The 13,361-nt window shown below is 42.9% G+C and overlaps 1 protein-coding gene across 2 annotated transcripts in view; it reads right to left on the bottom strand.

Moving 5' to 3' along the window:
* The window catches only part of NFXL1 (nuclear transcription factor, X-box binding like 1), a 273,886-nt gene that overhangs the window by 63,414 nt on the left and 197,111 nt on the right, over positions 1-13,361 (bottom strand). For both annotated transcript variants that reach the window (XM_029588216.1, XM_029588206.1), the window contains exon 18: positions 7,524-7,690. In XM_029588216.1, the coding sequence (XP_029444076.1) occupies positions 7,524-7,690 (167 nt within the window). The remainder of the gene's footprint in view (positions 1-7,523; positions 7,691-13,361) is intronic.

Here is a 13,361-nt window from a genome sequence, read left to right as displayed (position 1 = left end):
TGCCATCCTGCAGGCACAGATTCCTGCTACAGAGACTCTCGCTGCCATTTTGAAAACATTATAGGTGGAACACACCTCGTGTTTTCCGAACTCCAGGCCCTAACGCATCAGTGACAGAAAGGTATCTTGCTGCTGCTGAGGCAGCCGCTTGGCCGCCTCCTGCACCTTCTTGCAGAGATTGTGAGTACTGGCTCATATAAAACTGGTAGGAAGCAACACGGGCTATAAACATCACCCCCTGAAAGACCTTCCTCCCAAGAGTGTTCAGCACTCTGTGATCCTTCCCCGGGGTGCCAAGGCCTTCTTGAGAGTGGATATGACCACTACTGATTGGTGTGCCAGTTGATGCTTTTCGAATCCAGTAGGGCCTGTTGGATGAAGTACACCCCCGTCTGCCTTCCTATTTACAGGAGGTACTGTGAGGGGATGCTCCTAAATTCTCAACAGGAATTCCTTAAAGATCTCGTGCATGGGATTGCCATGATCTCTACAAACTGGAGGATTTCCAGCATCTTGTGTCTGGCGGCGTTCTCAGTCATCAACTGAAATGGGATGGCCTCTGCCATCACTTGAACAAACCCTGCAAAGGCCAAGTCCCTCAGAGGGAGATGACCTTCGCTCCTTATGAGGAGACTGTTCTGAGGGGAGACCCTCCGAGTCCTCTGAGGAGGATTCTGCAGTATCATCCCCCCCAGAAGTCATACAGGGCCTCATCCTCACTGAAATCCACATGAGATGGGGCCCTGGGTGCTCGGCCTTCATCCAGAGGCCTATGCACTGGTGGCATTGGTGCCGGTCCCGGCAAAGCTGGATGGGTGGCTTCAGGCCACAATGTCAACACCGGCTTCAATAGAGCTTCCTCCTCAGAGGTTCTCGCAACAATCACATCGGGCAGGGGAGTGCATCAGTGTCCCGCTGGGTATCAATGCCCCCCCCCCCCCGGAACCAGCGCCAGCTGCTTCGGTAACAGCTTGATGAACACATCAAGATGCTCTAGCAGCGGTTCCAACAGGGAGAGCATGGGCACTGGTGCTATTTGTGCCACCGGCTCAATGCCCCGCAGCACCTGATCAACTGCCAGCTGAACTCTGCGCTCCAACTCCTCCTCAAACCCCCGAAGTGAATCAGCGACTTACACCAGGACCTTTGGTTACAGTCACTGACCCCCGGCATCGATGGAGGATAGGCACTCCTCACCGCAGGGTCCCTTTGGCAAGCATCACGGCAAGCGCCGACCCGTGCATCGAAGGCAACCAGTGCCAATGTTTCCTCAGCTGCCCTTGATGCTCAGCCCAGTCTTTCCCTGTGCAGAGGTTAACGAATAGGAACCCGATTGTCCTTGACATGGAAGACACCAACAGAGGCCGGTCACCGGCACCTCTATCTGCCGGTGGCATTGATGGAGCGGACAGCCCTGTCAATGAGATAGCTCTTTGTCCATCAGTGCAGCTCCAGTCCTTCGATGTTGATGCCAGCGTTGCCAATGGCTAGGACTTTCTTGCCCCGAAGAGCTTCTCTATCTTTGAGGCAAGCACAACGTCCTTTCAGGGTCATTTGGTCGCACAAGTGGGACCCCCAGACATCGTGTGATGCCCCCAGGCAGAGGATACACACATCATGAAGGTCTGTGATGGACATAATCCTCGGGCACTGACAAAAACCTGACAATACGAACTAAAGGGGCGAAAAACAACAACGGAGGCGGCAGGCGATTGACACTAGCAGGCACCGAGGCACCACCGACACAGGGGAATGGAAGCAAAAGAAAACTTACCCAACTGCTGAAAACCTGACTAGAATACAGAGAAACAGAGAGGGACTTGCACGCAGGAAAAACATTAAAACAATCATGGAAAGTTTTCCAGGTTTTTTTTTTCTTTTTTTAGAAAAAACTAAGTAACACGAGCTCAGTAACCGCGAGGCAAAAACTCAGCGGAAGAAAATCACTGAAGAGGGACCCTGTGTGGATGTGTGGTATAGGGCAAACCGGGCATGCTCAGTGTACCCAGTCAAAGTTCTAGAAAGTTTGACGTAAGTTTTCTGTGCTAGGCTCCAAAAGATGTGGTCACCCATGTGTGAGGACTACCATCCTGCAAGTCTTAGAAGAATATGCCAATCAGCTTCTATCATCTCCTAAATAATTCAGGTGATTTTTTTTTTGCCCATTTAAAGGAGAAATTCTCTTTCAAGCTACTCACCATGGTAGCAGATAAGTTAATATTTAACCCTTCAGATTTTCCTATATTAGCTTTAAAACCAGTCACCTTCCCAAAATCCTGCAGTTCCATCATCAAAACTGGATGGGAACTTCGACTTGCTCAGTGTAAACAATGTCATCTGCAAATAATGAAACTCCCACAACTATAAGCCAAATATCCTCTTTACATCGTACTCTGCCAAGCGTTCCATTACCATAGCAAACAAACGGGCCAATACAGTAAAAATTGCGGGAGAGCGGACGATACAGTAAATGTATTTAAATTAGGCCCGGCGGTAAAAAAAAGGTGCTAGGGACACTAGTGTGGTCAATACAACTATCCCAATCAAAGAAGCTGTAATGATCCTTGGAGTTCAGATTGATTCAAAACTCACTGTGGTCTCTTACATTTCTGCTATTGTTCTTCTTGCGATATACTTGACTGCATCCTTTCGGGTCGATACAGTAAGGCCGCGGTAGAAACAGTGCGGCAGTGTCAGGCGCACCCTTCCTCCCCGCACGCACAGTTCTCTTCACTAAGTCCCCGATACTCTCCTCTAATCGCATGCAAATGCATGCCGCGGCTTTAAAGCGTTAGGGAAGGGTTATGCCCGCGCAACCCATTTTACTGTATAGGCGCTTAATACAGCGCCTATACAGTAACCTGGGTGCGCTGGTACCTGTCATTTCAAATGGCATTTGGAATGACAGGCACCAGGAAGTGTAAAAAAACACGAAAAGTCTTTGTTGCTTCGTCGCTGTCTCTCTCCTCCCGGAGCAGGGCACGAAAGCAGCCTTGCTCCGGGAGGAGGTGAGGCACAGCGGCGAAGACAGACGGGAGAGGAGAAAAAGCAGAGCCGAGCAAAACAAAAGCGTGCGAGCAAAGCGAAAGCGTGCAGCAAGCCGGCGAAATGGACCTGCGAGCAGAGGCAATAGCAGCGGTTCGGTAAGCCTGGCACCCTCCTTGATGTGGTACGTCCCGATGCCCCCCCCTCCCCAGCGCGCCCGCCACTACCCCTTTCATCAGCTGCATCCACTGCGACCCGGCAGTCCCGTGAGGCCTACAAAAAAAAAAAAATCCCCGGCTCCCGCGCCCCCGCACTGGCCCGCCGACTCTACCCCCCCCTCCTCCCGATCAGGCAGGTAGGCGGCGGCGAAAACCAAAGCAATTTTTTTTTTTTTCAAAAAGCGAGATCACACAATGCATAAAATAATTTCTCCAGCCTTAAAGCGACTTACTTTTGGGATCTGTCAAGTAAGTCGCAAAAGTAACTTACTTTTCTGAAGCCATCACGATCGTAGCTGAAGACGAAGATGGCCGCCTGCACGGGGGAAAGCGTGCAATTGGCCGCTGAAGACGTCACGTCACGTCTTCAGCGGCCAATTGCACACTTTCCCCGTGCAGACGGCCATCTTCGTCTTCGTCCGGAGGAGCTAAGATCGTGTTCCTGATGGCTTCAGAAAAGTAAGTTACTTTTGCGACTTACTTTTGGGATCTTGACAGATCCCAAAAGTAAGTCACTTTTGGAAAAAACCAAAATTGTCGCTTTAAGGCTGGAGAAATTATTTTATGCATTGTGTGATGTCACTTTTTGAAAAAAAAAAAATTGATTTTGTTTTTTTTTGCTTTTCGCCGCCGCCTTCCTGCCCGATCGGGAGGAGGGGGGGGTAGAGTCGGCGGGCCAGTGCGGGGGCGCGGGAGCCGGGGATTTTTTTTTTTTGTAGGCCTCACGGGACTGCCGGGTCGCAGTGGATGCAGCTGATGAAAGGGGTAGTGGCGGGCGCGCTGGGGAGGGGGGGGCATCCGGGACGTACTACATCAAGGAGGGTGCCAGGCTTACCGAACCGCTGCTATTGCCTCTGCTCGCAGGTCTATTTCGCCGGTCTATTTCGCCGGCTTGCTGCATGCTTTCGCTTTGCTCGCACGCTTTTGCTTTGCTCGGCTCTGCTTTTTCTCCTCTCCCGTCTGTCTTCGCCGCTGTGCCTCACCTCCTCCGGGTCGCAGTGGTAGCATTGCGCTGTGAGGGGGGCGAAAGGGTATATACCCATGAACGGATTTGAGTGGGAGCGCTCTGTGAAGCGGGACATGCCCGTGAGGGGCATAATGGGTGGATGCAGCTGATGAAAGGGGTAGTGGCGGGCGCGCTGGGGAGGGGGGGGGCATCCGGGACGTACTACATCAAGGAAGGTGCCAGGCTTATTGTTTTATTGTGTTTGAGAATCTTAAGCGGTGTCGATGGATTTGTTACACAGTCCTAACTCCTACTAGGGGGAGGCGGTAAACTAACAGGTTAAGGCCGCGGCAAAACAGCGCGTTCCTAAGGAGATAATATCAGCGCCCGTTACAGTATCGGAGGGGAATAGCTAATTCCTTCATTATACAGCTTTTTCGTTCATTTACATGCTGGGTGCGGAAAGGGTTAGGTGTTTATTTTAGGAAGCGCTAAGGATGCGTGAAACTGGAGACTGTATCGCTGGATGGCCTTACTCATCTGTATTGTGCGCTCCCAGCACGTTACAGACGGGGAATCTTTAACTGCAGGTTACTGTATCGACCTGTTTATTAGTAACCAAAGATTTAAAATTATTGGTCCATGCTTTCATAATTTCTTGTTTTGATTATTGTAATTGCCTTTTTTTTTCAGCCTGCTAAACCATAAAATGTAAACTTTTGCAGCTTTTGCAAAATATTGCAGTCAAAGTAATTTATGGTTTAAAAAATATGATCATGTATATAAGACACAGCTATACTGTGTCAGACCAAGGGTCCATCAAGCCTAGTATCCTGTCTCCAACAGTGGCTAATCCATGTCACAAGAACCTGGCAAGTACCCAAACATTAAATAAATTCCATGCAATTAATGCCAGCAACAAACAATGGCTATTCCCTATTGATTAACAGCAGTTTATGGACTTCTCCTCCAGAAACTTATACAAACCTTTTTTAAACCCAGCAAAACTAGTTGCCTTCACCACATCCTCTGTCAACGAATTCCAGAGCTTAATTATGCATTGAGTGAAAAAAAAATTTTCTCTGATTTGTTTTAAATGTGCTACTTGCTAACTTCATGGAGTGCCCCCTAGTCTTTGTATAATCCGAAAGAGTGAAAAACTGTTTCACATTTACCCGTTCAAGTCCTTTCATGATTTTGTAGATCTTTATCATATCCCCTATCACCCATCTTCTCAAAGCTGAATAGCCCTAACCTCTTTAGCCTTTCTTTATAGGGGAGCCATTCCATCCCCTTTATCATTTTGGTCACCCTTCTCTGTACTTTATCCAGTAAATATTTTGAGATGAAACGACCAAATTGTCATACAAGTATTCAAGGTAAGGTCTAATCACTGAGTGATACAGAGGCATTATGACATCCTCTGTTTTATTTGCTATTCTCTTCCTAATAATTCCTAACATTCTGTTTGCTCTGTTGACAGCCACAGCACAAAGAGTCAACGATTTCTCAATGTAAAATCAACTATGATGCCCAGGTCTTTTTCCTGGGTGATAATTCCTAAAATGGAATCTAACATTGTGTAGCATAACATGGGTTATTTTTCCCTATATACATCACCTTGACTTGTCCACATTATATTTCATCTACCATATGGACACCCCAATCTTCCAGTCTCGCAAGGTCCTTCTGCAATTTATCGCAATCTGCATATGATTTAACTACTCTAAATAATTTTGTGGCATCTGTAAATCTGATCACCTCACCTGTCATACCTCTTTCCAGATCATTTGGAAATATATTACAAAGAATCGGTCAAAATACAGCACTCCATTGTTTACATTTTTCCACTGTGAAAACTGAACATTTAATCCTACTCCGTTTCCTATCTTTTAACCAGTTTGCAATCCACAAAACAACATCTCTTCCTATCCTATGACTTTTTAGTTTTCTTAGAAGCCTCTCATGAAGGATTTTATCAAACACCTTCTGAAAATCAAAATACACCACACATCTACCAGTTCATCTTTATCCATACACTTATTCATCCCTTCAAAAAAAAAAAAAAAAAAGTAGGAGATTTGTGAGGCAAGACTTCCCCTTGGGTAAATCCTTGCTGGCTGTGTCCCCTTAAATGTCTATCTATATATATATTCTGTGATTTTATTCTTTATAATAGTTTCTACGAAGTCAGGGTCACCAATCTATAGTTTCCCAGAGTACCTATGAAGCCCTTTATAAATATCAGGGTTACCCTGCTACCTTCTAATCTTCAGGTACAATGGATATGTTATGTTATTAAGTACTTGTAATAGGTCTGAAATTTCATTTATGAGTTCTTTCAGAACTCTAGGATATATACCATCCGGTCCAGGTGATTTGCTAACTCTTCAGTTTGTCAATCTGGCCTACTATATCTTCCAGGTTTACCGTGATTTGTGTCAATTCATCTGAAGCCACCCTTGAAAATAGTCTCCGGAACAGATATCTCCCCAACATCCTCCTCAATAAACACCAAAGCAAAGAATTCATTTACTCTTTCCACGATAGCCTTATCTTCCTCAAGTGCCCCTTTACCCCTCGATCATTCTCGACTTTACAAACTCTAGGCTGCCCATCAGATATCGGATTCAATTTTAATACTATGTTTAACTTTTCAGGCCTTGCTTTTTGGCTTTACTATTTACCTAGCATAGCATTTAGTTGTATCTACTCAATTACATACATTATGCTCCTCAAAAATATTTTCTACATCTAATCCCCCCCCCCCCCCCCCCCCCCCCCCCGCTCTGTAATTATATTAACTTCAGAAAGGCACTCAAAATGTGAATGTTCCAACAAGTTTTAACAGTAAATTCTGGTGATGTTTTATCTAACTCACGCTGTTTTATACTGCTGTAGATTCTGCAGTACTTTGTGGAACATATTTATGATTTGATGTTATGGATGCTATTGTTTTACATTGTATCTACAATACGATTTTGTAAATGTTTTTAGAGTAAATCACTTGGTTATAATATATATATATATTTTTTTTTTTTTAACAGATGGTAAAACCTAATAACTAATATTGACCACATTCAGTTTTTAAGATCTGTGGTCTTAAAACATGATAAGTTCTTGGAGAAGAAGTCCATTACCTGCTATTAATTAAGTTGACTAAGATAATAACCACTGCTATTACTAGCAACGGTAACATGGAATAGACTTAGTTTTTGGGTACTTGCCAGGTTCTATTGGCCTGGGATTGGTCTGACCCAGTATGGCATGTTCTTATGTTTAACTTTGTATTTTTCTCTAGGCATCTGAATACATAATTTTATACATTATAAGCAAACTGATTTGAAAAAATAAGATCTTTGTAGACTACATACGTGCATTCAATATAGAGATTTGTGATCTTGCAGTGACATTTTATTCGGATCATCTGAACACATGGAGGGCATTCTCCAGGATGGCAGGCCAAGATGCATGGGTGAGGACAGCCAGAGGGGCGAGGCCTGCTACACATTTCCTCACATGCTGAACACTCGGGACCACACTAGTAAGAGAGAGAGAGAGTTTTCTAAATGTTATAAACCAAACAGAATGCTATGCTTTGTTTTAGAAATTCAATTAGCTGGCACAGAGCAATAATCCCATTTAAATTTGCAAGGGGATGAAATGTTTATAGTCTATCTATTGTCTATTTTTTATGTGAGAGATAATCCCTTGACCATCTGCACTGACAACTTGGTTTCTTAAGTCTGAAGTAAATGTCCTAAAAATATCTTAAGAGCCCACTCAAACAATTTTATTGTGTATCAGAAACCTTTTTTTTGGACACAGCATTTAGTAGCATTTATTGCTCAACTAATCAAAACTATCACTTAAAGTAACTATGGAATGAACAATTTTAACACTGTAATAAACTTGCAAATTTCCTGTTTTTGCCATAAACTTCACAGCTGTTTGGAGTAAAGGATATAAGTCAAAGAAATACAGACTGTCAAACATTATTTTTGCTACTGTTTTAATTGACTGCAAATGACTTTTGCGTGAAAGGGATACTCTCTCATTAATTACCACCAATTTATGCATTTTGTAGCGCTTATTTGCTTCAGAAGAGTTGTAAGAAGATTCTGAAATAAGCCTCAAATAGGAACTAAAATTCTTGGCTTGTATAAAAATAAAGAAATGCTTGTCGACTATTAGTTTCACAGAATTTCATTTTTATGCAAAGCTGTTCTCAAATAAACTACAAAATTAAAAATTCCAAAGTAGAGAACTTTGGAAACTGCCAGGTTAATACAGCTTTAGACCATGATGCATTTCTTGACAGATCGACCACCACACAGTTCTATTGAGATAAAGAATAATCCTTGAAATATCAATTTTCTTTCTTCATCTTTACCACTAAATAAAAGGAATTAAAATATAGTGGGGCTTAACTCTATTCTAATGAAGTAATTTATTTAGAAAATTCTAACTCATTATAGTAGACTTTCATGGAAAAATGTATTATTCCCTTCAATGGCCAGGACAAATTATTTTCTGTTTAATGAATGGCAGGTTTCTGGATATACATGCACCTAAAGGAGAAATCTAGTCTTACCTGCTGATTTCCTTTCCTTGATTAAAGCTATACCAGTCCGAATGTTCCCTACCAGCAGATGGAGACAGAGAACAGGTTTGTTGCTGTCACTCTGTATAGAATACTGTGCTCAACTCATCCAGTATTCTTTGTAACAAGCTAAAACACAACCTTCCCTCTACCACCACAAATCAGGGGTCTTCCAAGGGACCAGTAACCAACTGAAATGTGCTTTAACAGAAGAAAGACGCACCGATTCCTAAGAACAAACATTGAATACATACTTGAGAAAAGAGTAAGACAAGATTCTGGCAGTCCAGGAGGGTCCTGAACTAGCTGGACTCGAGGAAAGGAAATTAGATAAAAACTAAATTTCTCCTTTCTTTTCTAGCCAGATCAGTCCAGAGGCATGGGATGTACCCAATATATTCCTTATGCTGGGTGGGCCATTGTCAATCCTGCTCTCAAGGAGTCTGAGTTAAAGGCGGCATTCTCCTAGGCTCAAACACATAGATGGTAGAGCTTTGAGAAGAAATGCAAGGAGGCACAATTAACCATTCCACCAATCTCGACTGTAAACTCCAAACAGAGCTCTGCCCCGATGAAGTCTTTGCCCTAATAGAAAGTGCTCAAAGATTCCTGGGCAGCGACAACCCCTTTGTATTATATGCAGAGCCGAAGGCTTTCTTATTCCACTTGGCTACAGAAACCTTCAAAGCTGTTTTACCTTTCCAAAAACTCCAAAAAGAGCAAAAGATAATCCAGTCTTTCAAAAGAGGCAGTCCCCTTTAGATAACAGAATGGAGCCTTGTATTCAACTGGTGAAGCTCTTCCTCTACCTCAGATCATCATTCCCTTTTGAAGGAGGGAATAAAACACATCTGATTAAGGTGAAATCCAAATAGCTCAAGTAGAAGCAAAGGAACTTGTTAAACATCTTCTCCAAGGATTACAAGAGTTCTTGTAGGAAAAAAAGATGTAACTCGGGATTTGCCTAGCTGAACAGCTTGCAACTAAAATGTTATCTTAAGAGTTAACCCTTAACTGACAAGCTTTTAGGTGGTTCAAATGGGCCAACGCTCTGTGATCCTAAGAACAAATTAAGACCGCAAGAAGTAACAATCTCCTTCCTGGGCAGATGTATATGCTTCACAACCTTTAGGTTACACAACATGTCCGGATGAGCTGGCAGAAATCTGCCCACAAAGTGACATCAAAACAGATTATTGCTGTTACCTGGAACTTAAGGGAAGCAAGTGCTAGACCCTGTCTAGACTCTTTTCCAAAAAATGTTAAGATCAAAACTAACAGAGCTTTGGCCAAAAACAAGCTTCTTTCAACACATCATCCTTCAAAAATCCTCCACCCTCAAATATGCTAGAGAAGAAGAAACCTTTCTGGACCTATTCAAATGGTCTCTCAGTCAAATACAACCCGGCTCTTGCAAGTGTTCAAGACAAAAATGGAGACGAATCCACAAGAGCCATAAGACTTAAATAAAATAACCCCTGACCTAGGGTAACCGAAGCGGCACACCTTCCACACATCATCATTCTATGTATCATGGGCATCTGGCTCAAACAGAAGCTACCAAAATTACTAGCCCCTGATGTCCAGTTATCCTCTGGAGAACTTGACCTAGATACAAAAAAAAAAAAAAAAGACTTCAACCTAGTAAAGACTTGAGTCATGACCTCTAGTCCCAAATCCTTCTCCTACCTGGGCTGAAAATCTTTTCCACTTAGGCATGTTTGCCGGTTGCCATTAAGTCCATAACCAGCTCATCCCATCTATCCACGATGAGGGAGAAGAACAAATCTAATAGGTCCCATTTCCTGGGTCTATGGTGTTCCAGCTCAAATTTGAACACCCCAACTAACTGCAACACCTAAAGTCCTCTCTCACATGCCTTTCTGGCCATACTGAGCTGGCTTACTTCTCTGGTGACCCGAGTGCAGTTGGTACCTCACCAGCAATTTACCTGCACAACCATCTTTGCATTATCTGAGAGAATTTGGGCAGCTTGACACAGAAGATGAGCAAACTTATGGAGAGCATTCCTAATGGTTCTAGTTTCCCCTTTTGATAGACCGTTTTGATTCCAAGTGGTTCTAAGTTTTCTAACCAAATAAATTACACATTATTTTCAATCAACCAATAAACATATAATATTCAACGAAAGTAATCTTGTGTCTACAATCTTTTTGCATTATTAAAAATCTATTAGATATGTATCTGTTACATATTTATTAGAAAATACATACAGCAAAATCTTCAAAAATTATAGAAAAAGATATACAAACAATTGAAAAATTACAGAATGGATAGCAACAATGCCTCAAATATTCTATCGCTAATTCTTATCGGGCGGATTTTAAATGCCCTGCTCGCGTAAATCCGGCTGGATTTACGCGAGCAGGGCCCTCGCGCGCCGGCGCGCCTATTTTGCATAGGCCGCCGGAGCGCACAGAGCCCCGGGACGCGCGTAAGTCCCGGGGCTTTTTTAAGGGGGCGTGTCTTATAAAATCCAGCATACTTTTGTTTGCGCCTGGTGCGCGAACAAAAGTACATGATCGCGCTATTTTTTAAAATCTACCCCTATATGTAATCATTAAAAACTTTATCACAACATCCTCACGCATACATACCCAACTGCACACACTACATGTATCAAATCCATAAAAGCATAAGTCACAAAAAATAACCACTTTAAAAAAAAAAAAAAGGGTGTTATATGTACAGTGTTTTCCCTCGATGTTCTTCCTTCTTTTCAATGTTCAATATTCAGTATGCTCTCAATGTTTTCCCCATTTTCAATATGTTTTCGATGTACTCAGTTTTCTCAATGTATTCTCACTCTCAACATACTCAATATTCTCCTGACGAAGGGGCCCTCGTTTCATCCAACTTAGGCTTCTTCAGGCAATAACCCTACAAGCATAGAGAATAAAACACAAACTTTCCACTTCATAACACTTCAAACTCCTGATATAGTATTATACCCATTCAATTATCCCTAGACCATGCAACAGATCAATCTAACTCTGCCCCATCAAAGTGGTGTTTCTCAAACAACCAAATCACCATCGCCTTTACGGCTCCTGTTTATCAGCTTTAAATTATAGATCTAACCGATGTAATCGATACCGCTCCTCTGCAATACAATTCAAAAATCAATTTTCATCATCCTGTACAAACATACATCCTCAAGAAAATCAATTTCAACAATGGATCAGAGCTTACAGGCATAGCTCATCTTGAGCTGTATTCTAACCAACTGAATAATGCCATCCTACCTTACGTATTCCATGTAGGTATTTACACACAGTTCAACCAATCAAAATTAAGTACTTAATTAAAAGATCGCAGACCACTTGATATTACTATTTAAGCTAAACAGAGACATAATGAGCCACTGATACATGAATTGATATTCACATTGACGTAAAGTGCAGGAAATATTGCCTCCCCATGTCCCCATTAACTGCTTGATGACAAAAAACTTAATATATTCAACATTATGAGACTCTGTCTTCCAATGGGATTCAAGGAGGGCATTCTCCTTAAGCATCCGCACACTACATTTGTGTTCAATAATGCGCTGTCTGATAGCTGTTTGTCCAATATACACATAGGAGCACGGGCAAACAATCTCTTAAATGACAACTTGTTTTGCATGTGAAAAGACCTGACAAAACGTAAGGAGATGGCAAACGCTGAAGAATATTGAAGATATTTTCTGTCATCAATCAGGTAATGGGGACACGGGGAGGATATTTCCCGTGCTTTGTCAATGTGAACAGAGATTCATTTATCAGTGGTGAACTATGTCTCCGTTTGGCTTACAGTGATTTAGAGTGGTACTTATTACAAAAGTTAGATCTATAATTTAAAACTGATAAACAGTTGGAAGCCGCAAAGGACATGATGATTTGCATTGTTTGAGAAATGCTGCTTTGATGGGGTGGTGTTAGATTGATCTGTTGCATGGTCTAGAGGTAATTGAATGGGTATAATACAATATCAGGAGGTACCCAGAGGGTACCAGTTCAGTCTGATCAGCATAACAGACCATTCACAAATCTAGCACAGGTGCGAACAATTAGCTTTTACTTCCACCTAATGTCCTCACGGCCCACAAAGTGGAAAGTATACAAATGCTACCACCGACAGGGTTATACCCAGAAGGGGTAAGGGCAGCACACGTGCCATTCAGGATATACATGGGCTAGAACCCTCTTCATAAGGGTAGGATCCATACGCTAGACAGACAGGAGCGGTCACCAAACTTAAGTATGCATGCTGCACCCAGCAGGTATCAGAAGAGGTTCTCTCCCGCAGGAGTAAGCTGTATGTGTTGATGGGGAGCAGCCAAGAGAGAACCCTAAACACTATGGGGAGTTCGAATCCAGAATAGCTCCCCATGAAACAGCTCTGCTGTACAGTAGCACGAAACAGCGAGCACTCCTGCCTGGTGAGTGCTTAGATCTTGCAGGGAACACAGAACAAATGCCAGTCAGAAACAAAAGAATGCCTTCCCTCTGTTCCCCAAGAATGGGAAGCAAGAACTCCTCTTCTTGAGGTGGAAGCAAAGCATCCAAGAGGGAACCTAAAGGGTTGCCTCTAGAAACCAACAGCC

The sequence above is a fragment of the Rhinatrema bivittatum genome, chromosome 1 (assembly GCF_901001135.1).
Source record: "Rhinatrema bivittatum chromosome 1, aRhiBiv1.1, whole genome shotgun sequence".
NCBI classification, from domain to species: Eukaryota; Metazoa; Chordata; class Amphibia; order Gymnophiona; family Rhinatrematidae; genus Rhinatrema; species Rhinatrema bivittatum.
Note: the sequence above shows the minus strand (reverse complement) of the source record. Positions and strands in the feature narration are given on the sequence as shown.